The sequence below is a fragment of the Grosmannia clavigera genome (assembly GCF_000143105.1).
Source record: "Grosmannia clavigera kw1407 unplaced genomic scaffold GCSC_108, whole genome shotgun sequence".
Taxonomy (NCBI): Eukaryota; Fungi; Ascomycota; class Sordariomycetes; order Ophiostomatales; family Ophiostomataceae; genus Leptographium; species Leptographium clavigerum.
The window spans coordinates 868,661-896,200 of record NW_014040837.1 but is presented as its reverse complement, the minus strand read 5'-3'; the positions used below and the strand labels follow the sequence as shown (position 1 = coordinate 896,200).

The following is a 27,540-nucleotide window of genomic DNA, read 5'->3' as shown; positions in this document are numbered from 1 at the left end:
CTCCCATAACGATGCCCTTTTTGGTCGTCCTTCACGTCCTCTCGTCCTCCAAAAAAATTTCATCCGCGTCAATAAATTCTGATTCTTTAACGTCGTCCTGACACGCACGTCCCCTTCTACCACCCACTCACGATTGAGCCACGTCCATGATCCGGTTGATGATCGTAATCATCTGCCCCACGTTCTTTGCGTTCTGGTCGCCGAGAGGAAGCCTGCCGAGAATGGACTCCAGGCGAGCCCGGATGTGTGCCAGCACCGTCGGCGTGATCTCGCGCGTCTGGTCGTCCTGCGCATTGTTAGCATTAGCTGCAAGCAGATGGAGTAGTAATAGAAACGAAGAGAACTTACCAGCTGGTTCGCAACCTGGTAAAGATTCAGAACCACCAACTCGACCCACGAAAGCTTTTCCGGCAACAGCGGCCCCTCCAGATCCTGCGTCACCGTCGTGCCCACCGATAGGAGCAGCAGCGGCTGCAAGTTGTTGATAATGTCGGGCGGCTGGTGTACGAGCACCATGCGGAACAGCTTCTCCTCCTTGTCGTTGCTCTGCAGCCAGCGCATCATCGCGTCATCGTACTTGCCAGCGTTCAGCAGGTCCTCGATAACCGCTGCCACCTGCTCGAGCTCGGCTCGCTCGCGCTCTTCCTGCGACTTCGGTGCGTACAGCACACGGGGCTGCGACTGTTGCCCCTGTTGCGACTGTTGTGACTGTTGCGACTGTTGCGACTGCGGCACCTTCGGATGTGGTTGGCTCGAGCTGGAGTGCTGCGACGGAGACGTGCCTGATGCCGCGATCTGGCTGACTACCCGACCCGTCGGGCTGTGGTAAAGGCTGCTGGCTCCGCTGTCGAAACCTCGGTGCTGCAGCTGCGGGCCATGGCCGTGGTACTGCTGCTGCGACGGGTGAGCCGGAAACGGCTGTGGGAACGACTGCGGGTGCTGTTGCTGCATCTGAGCCTGGGCCTGGGCTTGAGCTTGAGCCCGAGCTTGAGCCTGGGCCTGAGCTTGCGCCTGGGCTTGTGCCTGTGCTTGTGCCTGCTGGGCCTGAGCCTGAGCCTGAGCCTGAGCCTGAGCTTGAGCCTGGCTTGCCTGTGCCTGCGTTTCGACCTGTACTGCCTGGTTCTGGAACCGCTCTTGCATCTTCAGCAGCTGGCTCTGGTACTGCGTCTGTGCCGTCGCCATCGTTGAGATGGTCTCCGACAGCCGAGTCAACAGCGATGTCAGCGAGTCCATCTTGCTCTCCTGCACCAGCTGCAGCTGCTCCAGCTCGGCAAACCGCTCAGACACCCTCTGGTGCAGGTTGTGGGCCACATCCCGCACAGCCTGCGCGGACACGTTCGAGATCGCCGGAATGACCTGGTTCGACACCACCCGGTTGATCTGCTCATCCACCTCGCGCGAAACCGCCACCACAACTTTGTCGCTGATAGCCTTGGACACCTCCTGGCTGCGGAGACTGCTGGACACATGGGCTGGAAGGGACTTTTGCAGCTCCCTCTGCAGCACGGTCGAAACCTGGTTGTTGATCTTGCCGCCCAGGTTCTCCGTGATCGACTGCACCACATTGTCCCGCAGAGATGGAACCACCCGCTTGTCAAACTCCTCCCGCACGATCTTGCTCAGAACTTGCTCCGTGTTCTTGTTCAGCACATCCGACACTAGCTCCAGCAGCTTCCGCTGCTTCTGCTCGAAATCAGCATCCCGGGACCGGAACTGTTGATTGACATTCTTCTTAATGTCTTCGTATCCCGTGTGTACCGAGCTAGACACCAGGTCGCAGATCCGCGCCTCCATCGCATTGATGCGCAAGTCGATCGCCCCATTGCCAACCGTCGGAGCTGGCGACGGAGGAGCGCCCCTCGTTGCCTCTGATGTCTTCGCCGGCGCCTGCCCGTGGGACAGGCTGCTGCTCCCGGCAAGGGCATCGCGGTCTGCCGAAGCAGCAACGGCCAAAGATGGTCCCGTTGCGCCCGTCGCCGGCGACTTCTTCTTCCGGGGCTTCTTTTCGGTTTTGTGCGCAGAGCTAGTGCCTCCTACATTCGCGTCCTCTTCCTTGGCTTCAGCAGTCTTCAGGTCCAACGCTAGTGCAGTGGCATCGGCCTGCTTGCGACCCGCATCTTGTGCTTGCGGCGTCGGGCTGTTGTTTTGCAGCAGCTGTTTAGCGTTGGCACGCGACGCAATCACCCGCGGCACTGGCTGGGGCGCCGGCGTGGTCGTGGCCGAGGCCGGCGCCGTGGCCGTTGCATCTGTCCCGTTGGTTTCGGCGGAAAGCATCGGCTGCTGTGGCGACTTGAGTCTTCCGATCTTAACTTTGCCAGACTCCACAGCATCCACCGGGTTCATGACCTTGTTGTCCTTCGTCCACCCAAGCTCGCCCTGCCGAATAAAGATGCAGCTGACACCCTTGGAATGCATGGCATACAGCTCAAACAGCGTCGGGTCGTCTCCCTCCGTGTTGGAAGCCGGGTTCTGGAGAATATCCAGACTGCGCAGCAATCCCCGGCTGGTCAGCGAGTACTCGCGCAACCCGCTGATGACAGCCGTCGACTCCGGCTGCGGAATTGTCGTGTCGTGGGCCGTGAGCCGCTGGATGTAATCAACCTGCGACAAGCTCCTCATTGCGTACTTGGGCGCCGACAGGTGAAGGAAGTATACCGAGTTTCTGGTCGGGTGTCCAACCACGATCATACCCGTGGGGGGATGATACATGACGCTGCATACTGCATCCGACTCCTTGCCGTGAGGCAGATTAAATTCTTGCACCGGCTTGGCGAGCGCAAGATCCCACAGCTGCAGCGTGTGGTTCTGCTTCATGCCCACAATCATGTACCGTAGAGCACAGCCCTTCTGGTACGGCCTCAGCTTATCCAGCAGAAGAACAGATGTTGGCCACGCCTTCTCGCCCTCGGGCGTGGTCGTGAGCGTCATGAGAGGCTCGGCAACCTCCATAAACGTGTTTGCCGGCAGCGGGTTCCGCGGGTCGGACCCTTCCTTGGTGGCAGTAAGGTCCCGGACGTCCCAGAACTTGACCTTGCCAGACTTGTCGAGAGACACGACGACGGTGTCGTCCTGGCTGAATGTGAAGTCCTTCCCGGCCTTGCCAGTGTTGATCTTCAGCGAGCACTGCTTCGCCAGCTTCTCCGTGTCGACAACACGGTCATGACCCGGCTTGAACAGGTTGTTCTTCATTATGTAGCTTGGCCACACAACGTTGATCGACTTGCCCCGGCCGACGGCAAAATATTCCGGGTGATTGGAAGAGGTGCGAGCCCGAGTCTTGAGAACACCTCCCGGCGCATCTCCCTCGTGCGACGCAATCGGCGGAAGGGCAAAGCCATACAGCTCCGGGTGGGCATACTCGAGATGATCCTTGTCACCATCGCGGACCTGGACCCAGTACACCGTGCCACTGATACCTGTACCGATGATGGAGTCCTTCGGAACGGCCCCCTCATCCGGATTGCTGCACGACATAGCGACGTTGAAAATTCGGTCCTTCGTGTCGGTAAAGAGCTTCGCGTCTCTCCCGTCCGACTGCCGGATGACGCGAAGACCGCCGGCCTTGGACATGCCATAAGCCATGTAGTTCTCCGAGGCAGCAACCAAGTTCCTATCAATCTGGTCGAACTCCTTCTTGAGCCGCGCAATGTCCAGGATGGAGTCCTCGTGAAACGTGGGGCGCATTTCCCTGTCATCGTCCTGCACTTCGATCGAGATCCATGGCTTCATAGGGAAATTGTAAACCTTGACGAGGGCAGGGGCTTCTTCGACAACAATAGCCTCGTCTCCGTCCGCATCGGCACTCTCCCAGCAGTCGGCCACGGCAGCCTGGCCAGCCTCATTGTCAGCCTCGGGAGTCTCTTTAACCGGATCCGAAGACGCATCAGCATCCTGGCTCTGATCATTTTCCTTCTCGTCCGCCTCGATGAGCTTCTTGCCGCCTTCAATCTCGCTGACATCATCGCCGTTAACGGCCGTGCCGTCTTCACTGTCCACAGACTGTTTCTGCTGGTCCTCGGCATCGGTGACATCGACGTCTTTGGGATCATTCTCTGCACTCTCAAAGGACATCGCATTGCCTGGGGACGGAGAGCCAGCTGTGTTGGGCTTTGAGAGGAAAGACTCCAGAATGTTGGCCTGTGCTTTGTTTTCAACTGCAATCTGCTGCGGCGTAGGCTTCTTCAGAATCTGCACTGCAGCGGCTGCCACTGGCTGGTGCTGAGGTGGCTGGGGCTGAGGTGGGGTGGGATGAACGTAGCCAGAGGCACCAGGTGTAACTGAAGATCTGGAGGCATGACTGGCGGGTGTTGAGACACCAAGACCATCAAAAGGGTCATGGTGGTGGAAAAGAGGAGTCGTCGTCGACGACGTGGCTGTCGGCAGCTTAGACGTAACGCTGTCTGTGGTCGACGGGACCGGAGACTCCAAGAACTTGCCAGGCACGACAGGAGCAGACGACGCCGCATTTTCAGCAGACGTGACACCGGGTTCTGTAAATGAATGGAAAGCACTTCGCTGGCTGTTCTGGGTATCTCCACCACCGGACAAGGGCGACGCCCCGTTGGAGTTGTATGTCTCGGTCGAAAAGGTGTCATTCGACTGGCTGGGCTTCGGCCGGTTCAGCAGGTTTAGCAGGTACTGCTGCGTCTCATTCGACTGCGAAGTAGACGACCACGACGCCGAGCCGGGTGCTGGCGGCTCCGCCTTGGGCGGCTCATCCTTCAGGGCACCCTGCATAAGGGCGGCGAGAAGACCGGAAGGGTCAGATGGCGCCGGGGCAGGCGCGTGGATCATGCTGGAAGGGAGCGACGTGACCGGGTGCCGGACGTCGGGCTCGCGAGGATCCGCGCTATAGGGTACCGCGGGAGACTGGGTGAGGGTGCTGGAAGCATTGTGTTGTCCGCTGAACTTGAGAAGGTTGAGCAGGTGAGAGCTAGTCGCCCGCTCGTTGTTGGGCCGTCCCGAGCCAATAGAAGACAGGAACGGTGGGAACTGAGCATTAGGAAATCCACCGACTGGAGGGGTCGGTGCAGAAGGAAGAAGAGAATTGGAGACACCCTGGGGGATGTGCATTGGAGGCTGTGGTGCAGCAAAGGATGGAGGAGCACTGGGCGAGTCCGACCGCTCCTGCGGATAGTACAGCTCGTTGGAAGGGCGGAAGGTGGACACTTGAGCTAAGGTGTCATGCGTCTGTGGCACTTCAGCAGAGCCTGCGGTGTCCTGGTTCGACTTGCGACGCAGCTGAGCCAAAAGTGACTCCAGGCCAGAGCCGGCTTCCGCCGTCTGGCCGTTGCTACCGTCTGTTGACATCTGAACGGGGCTTCGTCGATGGCGACGATGTGTGGTTAAAGGAATGGGCGATGAAGCTCCGAGAAGCAGATGCAGATGCAATAACAGTAATGAAGGAGGGGAAAGGAGAGATGGCCGTCAACACAGCGAATTATCGGTGAAGATATACCGGGACGAAAAAAAACAGAAGGCGCAGTGGGGAAAAGGTGATAAAAGCACGCAAAAATAAAATCGAGCCGCAAAAATCAAGACGGGCGCGATAGAGCGCAAAACGACTTTCAGCGACGACGATCAGCACGGTCAGTGATGGGTATCGTGTGCTGTGTAGATGTAAGAAAGGGTTTTAGAAGCTGTTTTGATGTTGGGTTTTGGGTTGGATTTGAGTTGGAAAAAGCCTGCCGTAATTTCTGAGCCTTCTGCTTTTCTTTTTCCCGTTCTGCTTATTTTGGCCTGGGTTGGGCTCTTATCAGTCAGGCTGCCGACACAGTAATCGGAAAATCACGGACACTGTATTTGTTGACCTGTTCAACGACAGACTTTCACCTTGAACACTTCATTCTCGGAGCAAAGCTTGAGACACGCGCTCCTTGTGCTTGGGTCTCCATTGAGGTCATGTCAGATTTTGTTTGCACGCCTGGTGGAACCCTCTCGTGAGCTCCGCACCGCTTTTTGAAAAGCTTCTTGAAAGGCCGTGTGACATTTGTTTGTGTTATGTAATCTCCAACACGTGGTTTGCGATACCGGCATTGCGAACGATTTCATCTACCACTTCTTTCCGTCCGCATAATACGAATCTAGCGAGGCAATAGCGACGGCCACAGAGCTCTTTTGTGAATTTCGCTGCGGGTGCAGCCACTCAAACAGTAGCCTGCATTTTTTACGGGTTCCGCATTTTACCGTTCGCCGCCCGTTTTGCCCAACGGCTGAACCGATTCGCCTCACGCCGTCAAGATGTTTTGCTTACGGAGGTAAGTTGCATGGACATATTCCTGAGCACATCGACGTCTTTTCCAGTATCTGATCGGGCACACGTGCTGACTCCTTCTCTAGTTGGCTTCCGCTCCTCTTTATCCCCACAAACGCCTCGCCTACGTTCATCTTCCTGTTTTTCGTATGCACATACTTCCTTAATCGACCGTGCGTCTACTGCTCCTTTCTCCTCCTCATCCTATTTCTCACGAGCTGCAACTGGTCCGATCGGTGCTTCTTCGACTTCAGCAACGACTGGTTCGAACCCCGAGAAATAACACACTCGCCTGCTGCGATGCAGTCAACGGACAGCTACAACGGGACCGTCACGGTGGATGACGGATACGGGCCTACGGCTGCTCTCGTGTTTGATATGGTCAAGACGACAGCCTCGGCGATGGCGGGCGCAACGGCCGAGAAACTGTCGCACGCTGAGGCGGAATGGACGGGTGTTGGCATCGAGTGGTTGAGGAGCCTACTCGGACGGAGAGAATGGAGAATAGATTGCATGGACGTGAACATTCGGTTATGATTTTTCTTGAGAGTGTATATTGCACAGCCGGATCATGGCCTGCTTGTTGGAGGCTGGATAAGCGAGGGCAGCTGGCATCTAGCTACAACGCACCATTTCGACTGATTTACGGCAGCTTTCTCGTTCACGTCGGTGTGATCTTTTGGGTCTCCAAAGTTATGTTACGTTCCAGCCTAAGCAGCCGGCCATAGACTATCTTGTGACTTCATTTTCGCGACTCGAAGCGTTTCATCGTCGAGCTCTTTCCGCCAGGGTTAATGCAATGGCTTTGAACAGATATCTAGCGTCGAGTGCTGACATAGTAATTGTATACAACCGCTGGTCTTTGTTACCTAAACAGTCTTTGATGATCACTTAGGTTGTGCAAGAAGCAATAAGCATCGGCACAACTATTGCTATGGTCACATGCGGAGAGATATATCTTAGGAAATTACTCTGTACGGCGTCTATTACGAATGGCACTCAACATCTTGTTTCTTTGGGCGTCCCTTAAACACACGGAGATCACTTTAGATACTCCGTATTACTACGTAGTTCGTAGTCCGTATTTCCGTACACTCTTTGTCTACTCGGCAAGCACGGAGATTTGCTATTGCAGGGCTGCAGGCGGCGCCCATGATGGGGGTATGTTGCTTGTAGTATGCAGAAAAGCATAGCGGACGTACTCCGTATAGTGGAAAACAACAAAATTGCAATGTGCGACGCCTAAATGAGCAAGGAAAAATTCCCCAACGTGACGAGACAGGGATTTAATAATAGAAACTTTCAGCAGTTGTTTTAGTGTAATTGCGTGCTGTGGAGCTCGCTTGATGCGTGCTGTGGAGCTCGCTTGATGCGTGCTCAGGGTGAGTCACGTGAATGTACATTGTGGAATTAAAGACGCTAGACAAGTAATTATATTTTAGACTGCAGCACGTGAACGGGTTCATGATTTGTAAGAATGACGAAAGGATCGACATGTTAGATTCGTACTCGTATCCTGTTACTCCGTATTATGCTCCTATCCGTTTCCACCCTGTGCCCGCAAAGCATCAGAGGTGGCTACTACGTCGTACTTGGAGGATAGTGTTACTTTTCCCTCGGGGAAGAGCAGTTTCCCGTGCTTATCGGGCCTTGCATCTTGGTAAGGATACATATCTATCTTACTACGTCGTATGTGCATTGAATTGGAATAATTGCGAAAAAGCTCGCTGGTGGGGCGGCCCCGTTAGCCGCTAGAACGTTCTGTCGGGGTCCAGGCCACGGTTTTGTGGTCTGAGATAACCAAGATTTCAAGCCGGTAGCCAACATTTCCAGATATGTATGATCTTTGCAGCTACCGGCCAGAACGATATTCGTATTTTCGAAGGGGCAACTCCAGATCAGCCACAGTCGGAAAGTCACCTCGTGACGAGTCGCTGGCGGAGCAGGTTGAGCATGGATCGAAAGATGCCGGGCAGGCGCCATCAGAAGGCGAGCATAGCCAAATGCGGCTTGAGGAGGCTTGCCGCCTTAATCGGTAAAGGACGACTATGACGTTGTCACAGCGCCACGAGGGAATGACATCTAGCGGTGCCGCAGGCGACCTGGGACCATGCCTGATCTGGAGGCGGGTTTTTCCCTCCCCTTGTGGTGCTAAGCGACTTAGCGCTGCCCCTTTTCTTTTGTGTCGAGGATTAGGTCAAGCAAGCCCCAACAGCGGTCGTTTCTTGGTTGCCGCGCCGTTGACCCTTTAGAACGGGCGAGAACAGAAAACAGGCGATGCCGCGTCGGCGAGACAAAGAGGGAAATGGAAGGAGAGGGGACAAATGCAGAGCGGCGTGCTGGTTAATTTGCACATACCAGTTCCATGTACTCCGTACCAATGACCGCATATCACCTGCCTCGCTCCGTGAGGCGACTCGTTCTCGGCAGTTTTCGCAGGGACAGAGATATGACGACATAATATCCGCACTCGCTACTTGACAGGGTCGCCGAGCATGCGCCACTGCCCGCCAATCCGCCGTACCTCACTACTGCAGCAGGCCCCATCTGCTGCCAGACCCCAGCCTAGTTGGGGAGGCATGAATGAGACTACCCTCATTCCGGTAACTTTTCAGGATGGACGTCCCAAGTTTAACCTGCCTGCAGGTTTCGTTTGCTGCCCTGTTTCCTTGCGAAACCTGTCGATCACACTCCCCATAAGTCCAAAAGGGCACATGGTGGCCACCTTCCGTCTCAGGTTCTTCCTGCCTTCCTCACTACTCTCCAGCACTCCTCCACGTCCCCGTCCTCCCTATTATTATAATTTGTTACGAAGTAGTGTGACTGTTTTGCATCTTATTTGCTATCTTTCTTGGAGCACGAACCATCGAGCCTGTTCTGCCTCTTTCTCTCGCACCCCATCCTGCGCAGCATCGCCTTCTCCATAATCCAGGCCTTATTTCGCCAATCGGCCAGTCGGTCTATCGGTCTATCGACTTTCCTCACCTTTGCCACAGTCCGTTACGCAGAATTTGCCAGAGGCTGTCAACAGCGAAGAGGCGACGACATCTCATCATCACAATACCATACATATTTCCAACCAAAAGGAGGGGCGCTGCCGAACCACGAACAATATGTCTTGTTAATAGCATCGCAGGCAACCTCCGACACGACCTTTCTCACCACCAACGTCCATACTCACCGCTTCGAAACCCCCACGCCGCCCTGATGCACTCTGATCCGAGAGGCAGCGAACGGACGGTGCATTTCACCATGACAGCCGTACGGTCAGCGCCGCCTATCGCGCACTCGAGTCCTCATGCAAACCCTTACCACGGTCGCGGCTCCATTTCTGGAGCTCCGATGTCCTCCCCCATGATGGTCGTCCACAATGTCGGCCAGCCATACCCGCCGAAACAGTCGCCTTGCTCGTCGTCCCTCCCGCCGTCCGTGTCGACGGTGCAGGAGGGATCCAGCCCGTGTTATTTTGGTCTTGTCGTCGAGCAAGCATCGGACCCCCGCGACTCAGCCGTCGCGCCCCGGGACAATTGGAGCCCACCCACATCATCGGTCAAGTCCTTTGGTGCCGCTATGCAGAACCCTTTTATGTCATTGGATGCGAACCCTGCGTATGATGCCTTTCGGGTCCAGGTGGAAGCAAACCAGATGGGAAGAATGTTTGCGTTCGGTGGTGTGGGAACGCCGCAGACGAGCACAGATGTCAGGACGCCTCCGATCATGCGTTCTAAGCCGTTGCGATCACCTAACCACAAGATGACTCCGTCATGGGAAACAAATGTGCACGGTGCAAAGATGGCTCGGTCAGCGGCTTCCCCGGTGCCGTCATCGCCCATGCATGTCGACGCTGAGACCAGAACGATTGGTACTCCTTCCCGAAACTTGGAGCCACCATTGGATTCCTCGGTCTTTCCTAACCTTCCCCGTTACGAGTCGCCGGCGCAAGTGGAGTCTGCAACAGAGACAAGATCGACGCTGTCTCCCGTCGAGGATCGTCATCCGCGCCTGTCTTTGACCCTGGGACGGTCAAGCTTGTGCACTATGAGAGGAGGGGCAGTGGCGAGAGCAGACAGCGCTCCCATCCAGGTGGAGGAAGGACCCGAAATGATGGATGCTGCTCAGCTGAAGAGCATTTTGGAGACCCACGAAGTGGAAAAGTCATTGCCGCTTCTCTTGCTTGATGTCCGCGTGTCCACGTACTATGCTGCTTCTCGCATTCGAGGCGCCCTGAACCTCTGCATTCCGACAACGTTGCTCAAGCGGGCGACGTTCAATCTGCAGAAATTGCAGCAGACTTTTGCGCAAAGCGAGGACCAAGCCAAGTTTGCGGCCTGGCGGGAGGCCAGATACCTTGTTGTTTATGACTCCAGCTCCGTGGAGAAGAGGGATGCCACGTCGGCGACCAACATGCTTCGGAAATTCACCGTCGAAGGATACACAGGGAAGGCCTATGTGCTGCGTGGCGGATTCGCGGCCTTTGAGGCTGCCTTTCCGCAGTTTATCGACCGGCAGCTTTCCTCCATGTCTTCCGGCTGCTCTACCTTGTCACTCGGTGCAGCTGGCAAGAAAGGGATGTCGATTGCACCTATCATCGGCGGCGTGATGCTGCCGTCTTCGAGCATCAGTCCGGCTCCTTTCTTTTCGAACATCAGGCAAAACATGGATCTCGCAGACGGAGTCGGCAGGCTACGCGTATCTCTTCCAGCAGGCCTGGACCCCACCACGCTCCCGTTGTGGCTGCGTGAGGCCACAGAGGTCACGGACCAGGGCAACCGGGTGTCGGAGCGCTTTCTCCGGATTGAGCTGGCGGAGCAGTCGCGGATGAAGAACGCATATTCTGTGTTCAACACATCTGTGGGCGTCCCCGGTGGATCTGGCAAGGTGCAGCTCTCCGGCATCGAGAAGGGCATCAAGAACCGCTACAAGGACATTTTGCCTTTTGAGCATGCCCGCGTTCGGCTGCACGGCCGTTCTGAGGGCACTTGCGATTATATCAATGCGAGCCACATACGGGCCGGACGGAGTTTAAAGCGATACATTGCGAGCCAGGGTCCGCTGCCTGCTACATTCGAGGTTGGTGATTTGGAGCCCAAAACATGCGTCGGTCTCAATAGGCGCGTGTTGCTAACATAGATAACTAGGACTTTTGGTCTGTGGTCTGGGACCAGGACGTGCGAGTCATAGTTATGCTCACTGCAGAGTCTGAAGGCGGTCAGCTCAAATGCCATCCGTACTGGACAGGTCGAGAGTACGGACCGATCAGACTCAGGATGCTCAGCGAACGGAAGGTATCCCTCGACATGGACAAGCGACCCAGCCCTGCAGCGGCAGCGGCAGGCATGACAGAGTCCAGCTCGACGCACGGCGATGACGCTTCGACTGCAGAATCCGGCCGTCGCCGGGCCACCACTCTCGCGTGCGTCGGAGGAAGCGCAGCAGCCCCAACATTGAGTGGCCCATCCCGGCCCGGGTTCCCACTTGGAGCTTCGGCCAATCAGAGCGAGACTCCCTTTGTGATCATCAGGAAGTTTTCTCTCTCGCACAGCAACCACGCATTCCAGCCGATCCGTGAAGTCACGCAGTTGCACTATTCGTCGTGGCCAGATTTTGGAGCGCCAGCACAGCCCAGCCATCTCCTTGCCATTATTCAGCTTGCAAATGCTATGCAGGGCCCATCCTCGCCTGTGGACGGCCCGGCCGCAATGTCCCCCCCGTCTTTGGCAGCCCGGCTTCATGGTTCTGGTGAAAGTTGGAAGCTGAACAGCTTTTCTATGCCCCGGATGGACGAACCTGAGTCTGACGCTGACGTAAAACCCATGCTGGTGCACTGCTCGGCCGGATGTGGACGGACTGGTACATTCTGCACGGTCGATGCGGTGATCGACATGATCAAACGCCAACACCAAGTGGCGGGGAAAGGACACAAAACAACGATGGGTCAGGACCCGACTAACGGAATGAGCCATATTGCGACTAGGACCGAAAATACAGTCGACGCAGGCAACATCAGCTGGCTCGAGAATGACAGCGTTGACCTGGTCGCAAAGACGGTCGAGGACTTCCGGACACAGAGACTCAGCATGGTGCAGTCTCTACGGCAGTTTGTGCTCTGCTACGAGACGGTCGCCGAATGGATCTCCAAGACGCAAGAACACCAGAGCGTGCGGTCCAAAGGGCCAGGGCGGGCCAGAAGCGAGAGCGTGCGAATGCAGGGCTGAGCAAGACAGGGGGAGGCATGGGGCCGCATGTGCTGAGACAACGTGAGGTCACGTGTTTGGACGTGTTTTTATTATCATCATTTAGAATCATCGAGTATCGTCGCCACGACCATTGCATTCCCAGCGCACCAGGTTGGTCCTGGGTTGTCTTGGCGAGCGTGGTTTATGGCAGGGGAATGAGTATGCACGGACAGACATCTTTATTATAGGATGACGAGGACCAGGGCAAGGGAGCGGGAAAGAACCACGGAAGGGAGCGCGCTCCTGGAAAAGAAAGCACGTCGGCAGAACAAGGTTGGGGTAATGTACACGGCGCCTGGTACTTGTTGGTTTATTCATGATTGTTGTCGATTTAGTAATATGAACACGCAGTATTCCATATTTCACACGAGTACTCTGTACCGTACGAGATACGAGTCCATGCCAGACTCTGAGGCGGGTGATTGCGAGAGCGGCGGCGATCTCGTAGGTTAGTAGAGGTCACGAGCCCTGTTTTCGATCATCTGACGGTGGTCCGTATTATGGCAGCGTGTTTTGCAGGTAGCCTTACGGGAAGATCGGGAAGATGGCATGTGGAGAAGGCAGCGGACCTTGTTAGGTTTTGCGGAGCAGAAGCTAATTTCGGATCTGTCTCCCTATGTCTCTGACCACATTGATTGACTGACTGTCTTGGGGCTGCATGCCAAATGCCGGTCCGAGATTGCACTGTCTGTCGAGGAAGGAGAAGAGGGGAGGCGAAAGAGACCCCGGGAAAAGCAGGCAGCCGTGAGAGCAGGCGGTCCACTTTGGATATCTGTCGTAAGATGCGCATCCTCGATCGGTCGTGCTAGGTAAGACGTGCATGTGCAGCGTGAGTCAGGCGGGCGCATGGTCGCGGACACACGATCAAGGTTCGACATGGCACAGGCAGGATTGGAGGGTGCAGCACGTCTGGAGCGACGCTGCCGCGTCATGTGGAGCAGGCCTTGTTGAAGGTTGTGTCTGTACTCGTTGCTACTATGTACGATGGCTGCAGTGCTCTGCCGCAGTGACGATTCCCACCTGCCTGCTTGGACAAGCGGCCAGCGATCGGCATCGATGGCCCGCTAGCTGCCCAGACTGGCCACAGGCGAACGTAGCATGGGCGCTAGCTCTTAGCGTCAGTGGGGGGTCTAGCAGCAGAGAGAGGGCCTCTGCTCCAGGTCTGTTTCGCCTTGCCTTTCGCTCATTTGGGGGCCTTTTTATTCTCGTTTTTGGTTTCTACTTTCTGGTTATATTGTTGCATGGCCGCTCTGCCCAACACGTGCAGGTAGTGCTCCCGGTCTCTCAGCCGCTCTCCATTTTCCCGATCCTTTCGCAAGACGCGGCTTCTAGCAGCGAGAGGCCTCATCATATCTCCCTGGATCGCCCTCCCTGCCTCTTTGTCCTTTCGTCTCCTTCTGTTTGCCGACAAAGCTGCACGGACCCTTTTTGATCTTATCCTCTAGTTTGCTCCCTTTAATTTAGTTGTTTACTTGCGGAGCATACGATCGTCTCCTACTCGACCTCTCTCCTCTGTCTGTGAATTTTCCTCGCCCAATGGACGGACTGCGCAGCTCCAAAGTGTCCTTATCGCACTGATTACCGCCTCGGTCCCCCTCTCGACCATCTCTCTTCACCATGTCTATCCGCAGCGAGTCGTCGGCGGCCCCGTCAGCGGCCACCTCGCCGACAGACACGCGCGCGCCGGCCAGCCGGCTCGATTCTTTTCAGGCCCTTGCCGGCGAGGGTCTCGCGGAGAGCTTCCAGTCCACAGACACGATCCGGCGGCGGCCAGACGCAGGCTATGGTGCGTCTGTCGTCGATGCGGTGCGTGCGAATTTGTCTCGGAGCACGTGACTGATTGTGAGAACAGGAACAGTTTCGTCTTCGTCCCAGATGCTTCCACCGGCCGCAGCCGACGCGACCACGCCGGCCCACGAGCGACCACAACAACAGCGGCCCTCGGGCGCGACAGCAAGCCTCTCATCGGCCACGCGCTCACCGCTGCTGGGCCCTGATCGTGGCCGGGGCCGTCCACGGAAACCGGCGCTGCCGCGACGCGCATCCAGCAACACACAGGCGCGCCACCGTGGCGGCGTCTTCTCGGTCGACGATGCCGTCAGCGAGGTTGAGGCCGACGAGGCTGAGCGCAAGTTCAGCCACCCACCCCCGACGCTGGGTACGCGCCGCCGAACGCCCGGCCAGCTCTCCCTTGGACGGCTGCACGCCGGCAGCCGCGACGAGGGCGTGGACGACGAGGCGTTGGCGTCGCCTGCCTTTGTGCCAAAGCCGCTCGGCACGCCAGGCGTAGACATGGCGGCATCCAGCATCTTGGAGGAGCTGGGTGACGGTATCACCGATCTGGACGCGCTGGACGACGAGGTCGAGGAAGACGAGCTGGATCTGGGAGGAGGAGGAGGAGGAGGAGGAGGAGGAGGAGGAGAAGGAAGAGGAGGTGGGACCCAGCTTGTCGGTTTGAACGAAGATGACGACGACGATGACGATGGCAACATTAGTGATGCCGAGAGCTTCACGCTAAAAGACCGACAGCAAGCGATCAACGAGACGCACCCGTTTGGGATCCGGCTGTGGAAGCCGGCACTGTACAAGAAGGACCGGTCGGTGCAGAAGACGGCAGAAGGCGACATTCACTCATCGCCGGGCGGCCACGTCAGCACGTGGCTGCTCTTCTTCAACATCATGTGGACGCTCTTCTTTGGCTGGTGGCTGGCGCTGATCGCGTCCACGGGCGCGTTTGTGTGTCTGCTCTTTGCGGCGGCGTCGAGCGGACGAGAATATGGGCGAGTGCTCTGGGGACTCGCCAGCTACCTATTCTACCCGTTTGGCAAGTTTGTCCGGCTGGAGCAGCAGGAGCCGTACCTGGACGAGGACCAGGGCGAGGGCCGAAGCATCAGCGAGTACGAGCAGTGGCAGAACGGCGACCTCGAGTACGGCCGGCTGTTCTTTGGACCGGAACGCGGCCGCTCCATCATCGGACGGTCACGACGCAGCATCGACTCGGAGCGGCCGAACGAGACGGACAGCCTGCTGGGCCACCGGTCGGGCGGGCCCAGCCATGGACGCCACGGTAGCCAGAGCCGAGACGAGGACAGCGTGGACGGCGATCTACCACGGATGAAGCGACGGCTCTTTGGTCGCGGGCAGTGGAATGTCGGACGCGTCATCTTCTTCCTCTTCTTCTACCTGCTGATCACGCCGTCGCTGTTCGTCGCGTCCGGCATCTGCTGGCTGCTCGTGTTCTGGATCCCGATGGGCCGGGTGACGATCCTGCTGTTCGACCACCTGCGACGCCATCCGCTGGCGCTGACGTTTGAGTCAGACATTGCGACAGCACGGGCCCCGGCAGCGCCGCAGTCGTCCATCATCGTGTGCACGTACCGGGCTGTGGGCCTCAAGTACTGGAAGTATACGGTGGACGGGACGAACATCTTTTTGATCAACCTGATGGCGGTGGTGATGTTTGTCATCTTCGACTACATGGTGCTGGACCGCATGCTCGAGGTGGACAACGTCCTGACGTCGTCGGCCTTTCTGTTCGTGGCCGGACTGCTGTCGATCATCCCGCTGGCCTACTTTATCGGTCAAGCGGTGGCGTCGATCTCGGCGCAGTCGTCCATGGGCGTGGGCGCGGCCATCAACGCCTTCTTCTCGACCATCGTCGAGGTCTTTCTGTACTGCGTGGCGCTGCGGCAGGGCAAGGCGCAACTGGTCGAGGGCAGCATCATCGGCAGCATCTTTGCCGGTATCCTCTTCCTGCCGGGGCTGTCGATGTGTTTTGGGGCTATCAAGCGGAAGACGCAGCGGTTCAACGCCCGCTCGGCCGGCGTCACGTCGACGATGCTGCTCTTTGCCGTCATTGCCGCCTTCAGCCCGACGCTCTTCTACCAGATCTACGGCACCCACCAGCTCAACTGTCTCGACTGTGTCGACAGCGTCGGCCGGCTGCAGGGCGACGGCGACGGTGACGGCCGCGACTGCCGCCGCTGCTACTTTTCGCAGACGCCGGCCATCGACGACCGCTTCTACCTCGAGGCCGTGCGGCCGTACTGCTACCTGGCCGCCAGCCTGCTGTTCCTATCGTACGCCATCGGACTGTGGTTCACGCTGCGGACGCACGCGGCCGTGATCTGGAACGCGGAGGTCGAGGAGAAGCACGCGTCCGTGCCGGGTGGCGGTGGCGGTGGTGGTGGTACGATCACGACATTGGGCGAGTCTTCGGGGGCGGACGTGCGCGACGCACATGCCTACCGTCGCATCATCGGCCAGTCACTCAAGCAGGCCGGCCTGGCAGCACCGTCCGGATCGCACGGGGCAGCCGGCAAGACGGCAGCATCTGACGGCGACAGCCTGCTGCAGCAGGTGGCCGAGATGGCCGGGACGTTGGCCCGGGACGGACGCCAGCCCCGTCGGACATCGGTGCAGGGCAGCGTGCCGGCGAGCGGTGGCCCTCGACCACCGCTCATCCATCACGAGGACGCTGGTGTAGCAGCTGGCGGCGGTGCCGCTGGCGGAGACCACACCGGACACGACGCGCCCAACTGGAGCCGGATGAAGTCGTCGGTGGTCCTGATGTGCGCTACGGCGCTGTATGCGGTGATTGCGGAGATCCTGGTAGACTCAGTAGACTTTGTCCTGGACGGATTCGCGATCGACGAGAAGTTTCTAGGCATCACGCTGTTTGCGCTTGTTCCGAACACGACCGAATTTCTGGTGAGTGAGAGGGAGGAGACGAGACGACGAAAACAAGCTAACAAGACAGAATGCTATCTCGTTTGCGATGAACGGCAACATTGCGCTGTCGATGGAGATCGGGTCGGCTTACGCGCTGCAGGTGTGTCTGCTGCAGATCCCGGCGCTGGTGCTCTTCTCGGCCGCGTTTCCGGCTGTCGGCGCAGATGCAGCACGCTTCACCTTCTCGCTGCTGTTCCCGCAGTGGGACATGATCTCGGTCATCCTCTGCGTCTTCCTGCTGAGCTACATGTACGGCGAGGGCAAGAGCAACTACTTCAAGGGCAGCATCCTGCTGATGAGCTACATCGTCGTCGTCTCGGGCTTCTACTTTAGCGGCTACACGACCGCGCTCGACATGGAGAGCTCCGGGCTGCGACGCTTCGACACCCTCGGCCAAGACGGCCAGTTTGTCCGCTATGGCAAGTCGTTCAAGACGGCCGGCCAAGGCCGCGCTGGAGCGGCTTTCTAGTGGCGTGCAGTCGTTCTTTTCGTATTTTGTCCTGCTCCGGGCTCGTTTTCTTATCTGTGGCATTTCGTGTTTATACATTGGGGGTTAGATAGTTCTGGCACGTCAAAAGGCGATGCAAGCATCACATAGTACAATGATTTGAATTAGGCAATGGTACGGGGTGGTTGTTAGTTGCCTTGCATGTGGGGCTGGAGCTCGATCGCCGTAGACCACGTGACACATACGCGTTGGCAGCTATTGCCTACAGCTTGGGATTTGCCTTGGCAAGAAGGGCAAGTCGCAAGACAACGGACGATCCATCCATTCCGCACTCGACACCCGACCGCGAACGCCGACAGACGAAAGACGAGCAGCGTGCGAGCTGATTGACAGAGGGCCGACACGATTGTGACCAACGACTCTTCCGCCGCCTCGGCCCGCCTCCCATACTCCTCGCCCACGATGTCGCTGGACAACTACTACCACAACAAGATCGAGGCGATGAAGCTGGAGATCCTCAAGGGCCAAGCCGTACTGCGGCGCCTGGAGGCACAGCGGAACGACTACAACTCACGGGTGCGGCTGCTGCGCGAGGAGCTCGGGCTGCTGCAGCAGGCGGGGTCCTATGTGGGCGAGGTGGTCAAGGTGATGGGCACGAAGAAGGTGTTGGTCAAGGTGCATCCAGAGGGCAAATACGGTGAGTGGGCGTGGATGGGCAGTGTCTGTATGGTGTGGCGTCTGGGCTGGTGCTGACGGAACAGTGGTCGACGTGGCGGACAGCGTGGACATTGCGAAGCTGACGGTCGGCAAGCGGGTGACGCTGCTGTCGGACAGCTACAAGCTGGAGAAGATGCTGCCATCGTCGGTCGATCCGCTGGTGTCGCTGATGATGGTGGAGAAGGTGCCGGACAGCACGTACGACATGATCGGCGGGCTGGACCAGCAGATCAAGGAGATCAAGGAGGTGATCGAGCTCGGCCTGAAGCACCCGGAGCTGTTTGAGAGCCTGGGCATTGCCCAGCCCAAGGGCGTGCTGCTGTACGGGCCACCGGGCACGGGCAAGACGCTGCTGGCCCGGGCGGTGGCGCACCACACGGACTGCAAGTTCATCCGCGTGTCCGGCTCGGAGCTGGTGCAGAAGTACATTGGCGAGGGCAGCCGGATGGTGCGGGAGCTCTTCGTGATGGCGCGCGAGCACGCGCCCTCCATCATTTTCATGGACGAGATCGACTCCATCGGCTCGTCGCGCGTCGAGGGCAGCAGCGGCGGCGACTCGGAGGTGCAACGCACCATGCTTGAGCTGCTCAACCAGCTCGACGGCTTTGAACCGACCAAGAACATCAAGGTCATCATGGCCACCAACCGGCTCGACATCCTGGATCCGGCCCTGCTCCGGCCCGGCCGCATCGACCGCAAGATCGAGTTTCCCCCGCCCAGCGTCGAGGCCCGCGCCGATATTCTGCGCATCCACAGCCGCAAGATGAACCTCACCCGCGGCATCAACCTGACCAAGATCGCCGAGAAGATGAACGGCTGCTCCGGCGCCGAGCTCAAGGGCGTCTGCACCGAGGCCGGCATGTATGCCCTGCGCGAACGTCGCGTCCACGTCACCCAGGAGGACTTTGAGCTGGCCACGGCCAAGATCCTGAACAAACATGATGATAAGGAGGGTGAGTTTCTTTCTTTTCTTTTCTTTTCTTTTTCTCTTTTTCTCTTTTTCCTACATGTTCTCTCTCTCCCCCACACGCTAACTCCTCAGTCTCTCTCGGCAAACTCTGGAAGTAAACCACATACTCGGCGCAAAGGACACGTCATGTACACTAGCTTTACCAAGATGTATTTCTTTCGTCCTCTCAACCCGTCGATTTGATCAGGTGCCGTTACGTGCTTCCAGTCTTGATACATGATTATTCCTCTGTCCTGGTCAGAGGTCCTGTCTCCTTCCAGAGTTCTCAGGATTGGCTCCATCCTCTTCGGCTGCCCATTCACGCCGGTAGTTCCCATGCCCAGCATACCCACATATCCAGCACATCCGTCTCATACATATTCTTCTATCCGTATATCGCTCTATCCCTCCTACTCTCTGTGAGCCACCTACGCCCTTCCGCTATAGGTCTCGTAGAACCGTCTCGGTTTGCGGCCCCGCTCCACTGTTTCTGATGGGCCGTCGTCTGCCTTGCGTTCGCCGTGGGATGCCCGCACGGCGGTGCTGCGACGGCCAGATAGCGGTGGTGGCGGCGACTGTGACGACGACGACGACGACGACGATGGCCGTGGTGCCGGTGCGTACGTGGCCTTGCCAAAGGTTGTCCGGCGGCGGCTGGTGCTGCGGCGCCGCACGACGACCGGCGTCGGCTTCTGGATGATCTCGATCTCGGGACGGCGAGCGTCCGAGCGAGTGTGTCTGTGGGTGTTGGCAGTGTTGTTGTGCTTGCCGACACGATCACCAGGATCGCTGTGATGGCGATGGTGACGACGTGCAGGAGACCGGTGACGGTGCTGGTCTCTGTGGACGTTGTGGTCTTTGTTGGTGTTGGTGTTGGTGGTGTTGGTATTGGTGGTATTGCTGTTGTTCTTGCTGGTGCTGTTGTTTTTGCCGTTGTTATTGCTATTGCTGGTGCTGGTGCTGTTGTTCTTGCTCGTGTTGTGGCTGTAGCTGCCGCTCTTGTAGTGGCGGCTCTTGGTGGCTGTCTCGACGTCATCGCGCACCCAGGCTTGCCGCCAAGCCGGCGGTGGGTTGAGGCACAGCCGCAGGATCCAGGCCAGCAGCAGGACCCCGACGATGCAGCCGATGACGATGCCGGCAATGGCGCCACCCGAGAGGTGGTGCGAGCCCGCCGCTGCCGTGGTCGTCACCGTGGCCTGGCGTGCGTGCAGCAGCTGCTGCTGCGACGGACGGGACGCCGAGACGCGGCTGTAGGCCAGCCGGGGAGGCTGCTGGGGCGGCGGTGCGTGTGCGTGTTGGAAAGCCTGTGTGCGTGCGAGTGCCTGTGCCTGTTGCAGCAGCTGCTGTCGCTGCCTCTGGTCGAGCAGGTCGAAGTGGAGGAGCGGTGCCATGGTGACGGAAGCGGTGCAGATTTCGAGACGGAATAGAAGCAGGATCGACGAGAGGGAGTAGTAGGTGTTGGAATCAGAGATCCGTCAGGACAGAAGAGCCGGTGGTGATAACGACAGTGCAGACCGCTGGCCTGTATATGCACGATATATGCGTATATGCAAACGAGAGGATGGGAGAGGAGAAGGAGATGCTGCTCGTCCCAGAAAGACGACTGGAAAACAGCCGGGACACACGGTCGTTATCTACTCGTCCGTCTCGCCCTGCTGCCAGACGTCTCTCGTGGCCATGGTCCCTCCGACCGACTGTTGCACTGCAGCTCGCCATGACCGTCTTTTCCTCTTGCCTTTTCCCTCGTCTCTTTTCCCTCGTCTCTTGTCTTGTTCGCCTGCTCATCGGCCGCTGTGCGAACACGCGCGTTCTGCCCTTGTCCCTTCTCGCCCGTTTCCGTCTCGTCTTTTCCGCCGAGGGAAGCGCCTTGTTCCTGTCGCCCCCAAGGAGGCTTTCGTCCTTGGCTTGCTGGCATCGACTGCTGGCAGGACGTTCTGGACCTCTTGCGTGACGCAGCTCGCACCGAGACCCTCGCCGCCTTTCTCCGCCCCCCCAGTTCTCCCGTCGTCCATCGCCCATCGCCCATCGTGTCGCTCGTCCACGCGCCGGCCTCCACTCCCCCTTCCTGCTCCACCGCCGCTTGTCTGCACGATGGTCCTCCTGCGCTGTAGGGTCGATTTTCCGGCTTCCGCGGCTTTGCCGGCGCTGTCCTGTGCCCGGTTTTCTCTCGTTTCTCGCCCTCTGATGGGACACTGGCCGGTGGCTGGATTGGCCCATGGCTGTCCACCGCAAACTGCCGTCAGTCTCATTGGCTCCCCGCCGGCTCGCCGTCCCCGTCGGCTCGTAAGATGATCAACCAATATTGGTTCTGCTGCGCTGCAGTAGCGGGCAAATGCATGCTTATTAATAACAAACAACCGCGCTCAGCGACGGTGAGGGAAAGAACGACCGCCACGAGGCCCGACACGCAACAGCGGCAACCGTCTACAGAACGGCCTCAATCACATGACACCATCGCCCACCGACAATGGCTTTACGGCATGATTTGTCTCGTCACGCATGCCGCCACTGGAGGATCTGGCCCGAAGCAGGCCGGCGTGTTCGAGAACACTGCTGTGGGTCCCCGATGGGGATAACCTCTGTATAAATTATGCAGTGGCATGTTAGAGGAGGCTGCGCTCCGCAGCCTCTCCATTAACAAGAACACCCAATTTTTGTTGCGGTGGACGTCCACGTCACGGAAGCAAGGATCTCGGCTTATCACGTCCGGTTTTCGTGAACCTATCACATTGGGCTTCTGGCAATCAGTCGAGACGTCGAATACTTATAACATCATCCATGTATGTGTGCCCGATTCTCGATTCTCGCACAGACATCTCCTGCATAGCGATATTGAAAAAAAAGGGGGACAGATGCATCCGACCGGATGCACACCTTGTCAGCTCGCAGTGATCCGCCCCGTTCGCTCCCTCACACCTCTCTTCTTCCGCCATCCGCTGCGACCCATTGTAACATCCAGCTGCACCGGCACATATCTCGCTGTCATTCTGCTCACCTGCAGGCGGTGACACATAGTATTTCTTCCTCCAGGCTTCCAGACTGCCACGTACACGACACCGCAAACACCTCCGACTCTGCCGGCTCCAGAACTCACCGCAGACTGACGCCCAAAATCCCTCGGTCGACCCTCCCCCTCCCCCCCCTGCTCGCCCTATTCTCCTGCTCCCCTGCTCTCCTGATCCCCAGCTTCCCCAATCTCCCCTTTTTCCCCTGCCCTCCAGCTCCCCTTCTTCACCTTTACCTCCCGATCCCCATCTGCGAGAACTGCCCCATCGCTGCCTCCAGGCCGCCCTCTTCCATCCGAACCTTCCGCACATAATCGATCTCCCTCAGCAATGCCGCCATCGCCACCAGAGGAAACGACTGGATCGCATCACTGCGCGTGTTCCCCCACCGCTCATCCTCGTCCCGCACCTCGCGGCTGTGAGCGCATGCCAGACACAGCTCCATCCATTCCAGCATGTCGCGACCGTCTGCTGCCTGCTGCCGTTCCCGCGGCCGCATCTGGCCCGTGATCCAGCTCGAGATCCGCTCAAACTCCTCTCGCAGCTTGCGCGATCGGTCCCGCTGTCGATTGTTCTGCGCTCCCGTCTTGCTGATCAGTGCACCGGTAAACACCTCCAGCTCCGAGATGGGCTGCATCGGATTCTCCGAGTTGCTATGCATCATCGACCGGATCGAGTCCTCGTACGCCGACCGAATTCCAGCCGCCTCTTCTTGCCGTTCATGCCAGCTGTCACAGCCCAGCTCTGCGCACTGCTTCCGTGCCCACTCTCGCAGCTTGTCCAACACCGTGCCTGCACCCGTTCCGTCTGTCGTTGTCGTTTCTGACTCGCCTTTGTGGATGTCCGTGTACCAGATCTTGCGCTCATCCACCGCACGGTAGAGCACTCCCAGAACCTTTTCTGACCTGTAGTACTTGTGTGCCGGACCATCCAGCGCTTCGGCGTGCACATCGCGCTCGTTATTCGCAACGTACTTTTCCAACTCGATGTCTGCCTTGTTGTGCACATAGACCAACGACCCTGGGGCCAGGCTGCAGAAAGAATTTGTCAGTACACAGTTCCCCGTCGTCCCTTTCCCATCCCACACAGCTTCAACTCACAAATCCGGCCGGAACGGGGATGCACGCCGGAGCTCATTGAGATCTGCCGGGATGCCCGTCTTCGAAAAGTCCACCGCTGTCGAGTGCAGCTCCGCCATCGCGATACAGTCGCTGTCGAGCGTCCCCATCTCCTTCTGGTCGGCCAGAATCATGTGGCGCGTCGCAATGGTGCCCAGATGATCCGTCTTCATGAAATCAATAAAGAACTGGGCAATGTCTTCTGTCTGCACCTCTCGCCAGATGTTCTGCGGCGGAACCCGCGCATACTCGGCGGCGCGATATGTCTTTAGCTCGACCGGCCGACACACCTCTCGATCCCAGATCAAATTGAAGATGTCGCCATCCAGATCTCCGCCGCTCAGCTGGCTAGGCAGATCACGCGCACCCTTGGCACTGAAGACAACGCAGTTCGACAATTCGCGCAGAGGATGCCCCTCTGGCGGGATCATGTTGCAAGCCCACTGGATGTCGCCGGGGTGTAGTGCGGGCGATCTCGTCACCAGCAAGTACACCGCGTGTCCGGGCGGTTGTTCGAACCGCTGTGGTTTTAAGCCCTGCTTCGTCTCGAATGTCACGTACACCTGGCCCTTTGCCAGGAATTCCGTCTCGTCCATGACGCCAAAAAGCGTGATGCCAAACGGAACGGGAATGCGTGCCTTGTGCTTCAACAGCCGTAGCTCGCGCAAGACCACCGCTTCGGCGGCACGCCGCAGAAACGGCTCTGTGCGGTAGTCCAAGCCCAGCTTGTCAGTCAACAGCAGTAACTTATGCAGCTTGATCGACGTGCCGACAGACTGGTGCTTGAGAAAGTAGGCCATGTTGTAGGCGCTGGAAGCAATCAACCGCAGCTGCTGCAACGCGTCGTTCTGCAGCCGCAGGAACCACTTGCGCGGCACACTCATGTCTTCGAGAATCTTAATCATCTGCCTGTTGAGATACAGTGGCATGGCCTTAGCCACGTCGCATATCTCCAGGTTTTCCGTCTCATTACTCTCGAACTTGATCATGGACGGCCGCAACAGGATCTGCGAGCCCTGAAGGCGCGTGTCCAGAGAGAGCATGCCCTTTGCTCCTGCGTACCGTACCTGGAAGCAGGTCGGGTTTCTCTTGGACTTGGGCACGTACTTCCAGACAGCGGCGGCCGCGTCCAGCGAGATGGTCCCGACGCCGTCGCTGAAAACGTGCTTTCCATCCTTTGACTTGACGTCATCTACCAACATCACACTGATTTTGTGCTCGCTCAGCGGCACCGCATAGGGGGTTTCCGAAAAGGCTTGACCAATGCGAGCGGCACATTTGGCCGGTGAGCGGATGCCGGCGAAGTCGCCCAGAGTCGAGATGATGGTTAGGTGCGTCTGCAGGCGGCCAGTGTCGTCAATAAATGGCGCCGTAAACCACATGCTATGCGCGCGAAGGGAAGAGTGCGACCAGCCGAGGAACTTGTATGTGCGGCCCACAATCTGTATGCCGTTTTTCATGATGTCGATAAAGCGCTTGTACACTTTCTCATAGCTGGTACGCCTTCCGAGGAGGCGTAGACTGTCCCCATTCTCGTCGCAGAACTGTACACGGATGAAGCAATCGTGTTGATTGGGAAATTTGCGCAGCACTCGGTTCTTCTTCTCAAACTCGGGGCCGTACAGCAGAATTCGGGTGGGCGTGACCGATACGCGGCAGATGGGCGCCAAATTCTCACTTGGGCTCAAAAGACCCTCACGAATGGCGTAACCGCTTCGGATCTCTCTCTCCTTCTTGAGGAGGTGAGCGACCAGCGCGGGAACCTCGAATTGGCTGGGGTCCGCGTCGTTGGGGGTAGGCCAGCCGATATCGGTAAATAGCATCTTCATGGCGTCGACAGACACAGGTGCTGTTTTCTGGAGCACAACGAGCTCTGAGGCCAGGTCAGCGACGGTGTCAGGGTAAAGGAAGGCGTTCCAAGCCAGTGCTTGTAGCTGAAAAAGAATGGAAAAGGGCAGCTTCGAGGACGTCAACATGGAAGCGAGCTTGGCGTGGAGCTTCTTCAGGCTGTCTGCGATGGGCGGCGCCAGGCGATTGCTAACATCGTAGCGCGTGACGGTGAGCATAGTGTTAAGGTAATCCATTTTGCGTTGCAGCTGCACGGGGTCGACGTTGATGCGGTAGATTAGACAGGTGCCCCCGACCTCAGCATGCTTGGGGCTCAGCTGTGTCTGGCGGACCCTTCCACTTTGCTGCATAAACTCGGTATCGACGAAGATGAACGGCGCGGACTGGAGGGTGAGGGTCAGTTCACCGTTCGCTGACCATACGATCTCGTAGATGGTTCCGAGAGGAATGTACAGCAGGTTGGACTCGTTGACAAACTCAGAATCGCGGAAAATGTCGACGGTCAGATACCGCTTGCCGAACGTCACCGCTCCCTCTCCAACCTCTTTCATCTCAGGGACGTACTCAAGGCGGCCCTGGTTGTAGCGGTAGTATCCGCACTGGAGAGAATGAAGCTTAAATGAGGGGAGAAAGTCCGCATAGCCGCCACGCCGCTCCTCTGGAGGGCGGTTAGGCTTGTCTACCTCAGCCCTAAGGTGCTTCAGGGTGAAGGTGTTTGGCTGGCGCTGGCTCAGCCGACACAAGACCTTGGCACCGAGGATTTTCAAGCGCGAGGCGGTGCGGCCGTGGGGCAGCTTGGACTCGCCGTAGAACTGAAGGAACTTGCGGCCGTCGGACTCGTTGAGGAAGGTTATAGTGCCGTGCTTCCGGTTCAGTGGCTTTTCGCAGTTAAATGATTTCTCGGCAATGGCCAGATTTTTCATAAAAGGCTTGAGCTGTTCGCGGAGCACGCGATCTCCAAAGTTGCCCTGCGCGGGCAGGTTTGTCATAAAGACCTCCATGGCAGATGCGAGTCGTGGACAATTGTTCCAAGTGTTGAATGCAGAGTGTTATGAGCAGGAAGGTATTCGAAACTAATCTAAAATATGAGATGAACGAGAGCAGGATGTGTCCGGAGAGGTTGGGCAGCAGCAGGAATAAATACCCGATATCTGGTGTCCATGCAGGCCTCCACGGCTGCAGACGCTGAGAAACGGGAGATATGTTACGTGAAGGAAGGGCTGTTTGCAGGAGGGGTCAACAAATCAAGGAAAAAAAAACCAAGGGGAGGGTAGGGAGACGCCGAGATTGGCAGACAGCAGAGTGCAGGGTGCAGGAAGTGTTTCGGTCAAGTGATATCCACGGCGCGAGGCTGCGCATCGGCACTGGTGCGGGACAGAAAGCGGGCAGCAGCTAGAAGGTGTGGGTGGGATGATGCAGTGTTTATGGCAGGGAATAGAGCGATTAGGACCAGATTGGAAGATCTCGGAAAATGGTCGTGACGTGCATATTGACCGCCTTCCGTGCCGGTCCAATTTCCCCGCTGTCGTTCCTGCCGTTCTCGCAGGTCCAAAGTCAAACGACTGAACAAAGTGCGACGCGGTGCACCTTCTGCTGGACCACGCGATTTTACTGGTGCTGTGGAGGCAGATTGATTACTAAGCATATCACAAAGTGAGGCTAAGCCGATTCGCGGAGGAGGCTGATAAGGCGAAGACATTCTAGGAGAGGCTGTAGTGGTATTGACCAGTTGCAGGCGGACTGAGACATGTAGATCTTATGTATAAGGACGAGGCAGTTGTGGACAAACTCCGAGGAGACAAGGACATTTGTCCATACTATGCGAAGAAGTTTATATCACTACTAGGTCCCGATGTTATTCGTCTTTACTCTAGCAGTGACCAGGCGAGTGACAAAGTGAAAGCGACCGTTTCTCGTTGTTATACAATGATTTGTGTTCGCATATGGTTTCAAGGGTCGTCAATGTCTTCGCAGTTTTGAATCGTAGCCTGCGTGTATGCGTTGTGATATATGGTTTAGGCAAGATACTCGTAAATTAGCGGCCTGTGTACATGTAAGTAAGTCTCTCTTTGGCAATTGCTATGATAAATTGGGCAATTTGTGTTATGGAATATCTTTGAATTCTGTATATGTGTGATGATAGCCTTTTAGACATCGGCTCCAAGTACGAATAGTAATGCTTTCCAAACAATGCTTACAGACACAGCAAACAATTTCACTGCAAAGCCGAGAATT

At 57.5% G+C, this 27,540-nt stretch overlaps 7 protein-coding genes across 7 annotated transcripts; 4 read left to right on the top strand and 3 right to left on the bottom strand.

Annotated features, from left to right (window-relative positions):
- Positions 1-127: 127 nt before the first annotated feature.
- Positions 128-5,310, bottom strand: CMQ_6723 (uncharacterized protein; the record flags this gene model as incomplete). Its single annotated transcript, XM_014320409.1, has 3 exons — positions 128-286; positions 349-918; positions 1,114-5,310. 3 exons carry the CDS (start codon positions 5,308-5,310, stop codon positions 128-130), a joined length of 4,926 nt encoding a protein of 1,641 aa, XP_014175884.1.
- A 930-nt stretch (positions 5,311-6,240) lies between these two features.
- On the top strand, positions 6,241-6,790 carry CMQ_7014 (uncharacterized protein; the record flags this gene model as incomplete). Its single annotated transcript, XM_014320700.1, has 2 exons — positions 6,241-6,257; positions 6,340-6,790. The coding sequence occupies 2 exons, from the start codon at positions 6,241-6,243 to the stop codon at positions 6,788-6,790; spliced, it is 468 nt and encodes a 155-aa protein (XP_014176175.1).
- Positions 6,791-9,460: 2,670 nt separating this feature from the next.
- Positions 9,461-12,468, top strand: CMQ_6946 (protein tyrosine phosphatase; the record flags this gene model as incomplete). The annotated part of the gene is made up of 2 exons (XM_014320632.1): positions 9,461-11,323; positions 11,392-12,468. The coding sequence occupies 2 exons, from the start codon at positions 9,461-9,463 to the stop codon at positions 12,466-12,468; spliced, it is 2,940 nt and encodes a 979-aa protein (XP_014176107.1).
- Positions 12,469-14,106: 1,638 nt separating this feature from the next.
- Positions 14,107-17,689, top strand: CMQ_6851 (calcium permease family membrane transporter; the record flags this gene model as incomplete). Its single annotated transcript, XM_014320537.1, has 3 exons — positions 14,107-14,275; positions 14,342-17,199; positions 17,249-17,689. 3 exons carry the CDS (start codon positions 14,107-14,109, stop codon positions 17,687-17,689), a joined length of 3,468 nt encoding a protein of 1,155 aa, XP_014176012.1.
- Positions 17,690-18,130: 441 nt separating this feature from the next.
- CMQ_6758 (26S protease regulatory subunit 8) lies at positions 18,131-19,453 on the top strand (the record flags this gene model as incomplete). Its single annotated transcript, XM_014320444.1, has 3 exons — positions 18,131-18,365; positions 18,430-19,338; positions 19,428-19,453. The coding sequence occupies 3 exons, from the start codon at positions 18,131-18,133 to the stop codon at positions 19,451-19,453; spliced, it is 1,170 nt and encodes a 389-aa protein (XP_014175919.1).
- Positions 19,454-19,762: 309 nt separating this feature from the next.
- Positions 19,763-20,725, bottom strand: CMQ_6799 (uncharacterized protein; the record flags this gene model as incomplete). The annotated part of the gene is made up of 3 exons (XM_014320485.1): positions 19,763-19,877; positions 19,959-20,167; positions 20,378-20,725. The coding sequence occupies 3 exons, from the start codon at positions 20,723-20,725 to the stop codon at positions 19,763-19,765; spliced, it is 672 nt and encodes a 223-aa protein (XP_014175960.1).
- A 73-nt stretch (positions 20,726-20,798) lies between these two features.
- Positions 20,799-26,306, bottom strand: CMQ_6699 (RNA-dependent RNA polymerase; the record flags this gene model as incomplete). Its single annotated transcript, XM_014320385.1, has 4 exons — positions 20,799-20,856; positions 21,780-21,913; positions 22,650-23,370; positions 23,440-26,306. The coding sequence occupies 4 exons, from the start codon at positions 26,304-26,306 to the stop codon at positions 20,799-20,801; spliced, it is 3,780 nt and encodes a 1,259-aa protein (XP_014175860.1).
- Positions 26,307-27,540: the final 1,234 nt, after the last annotated feature.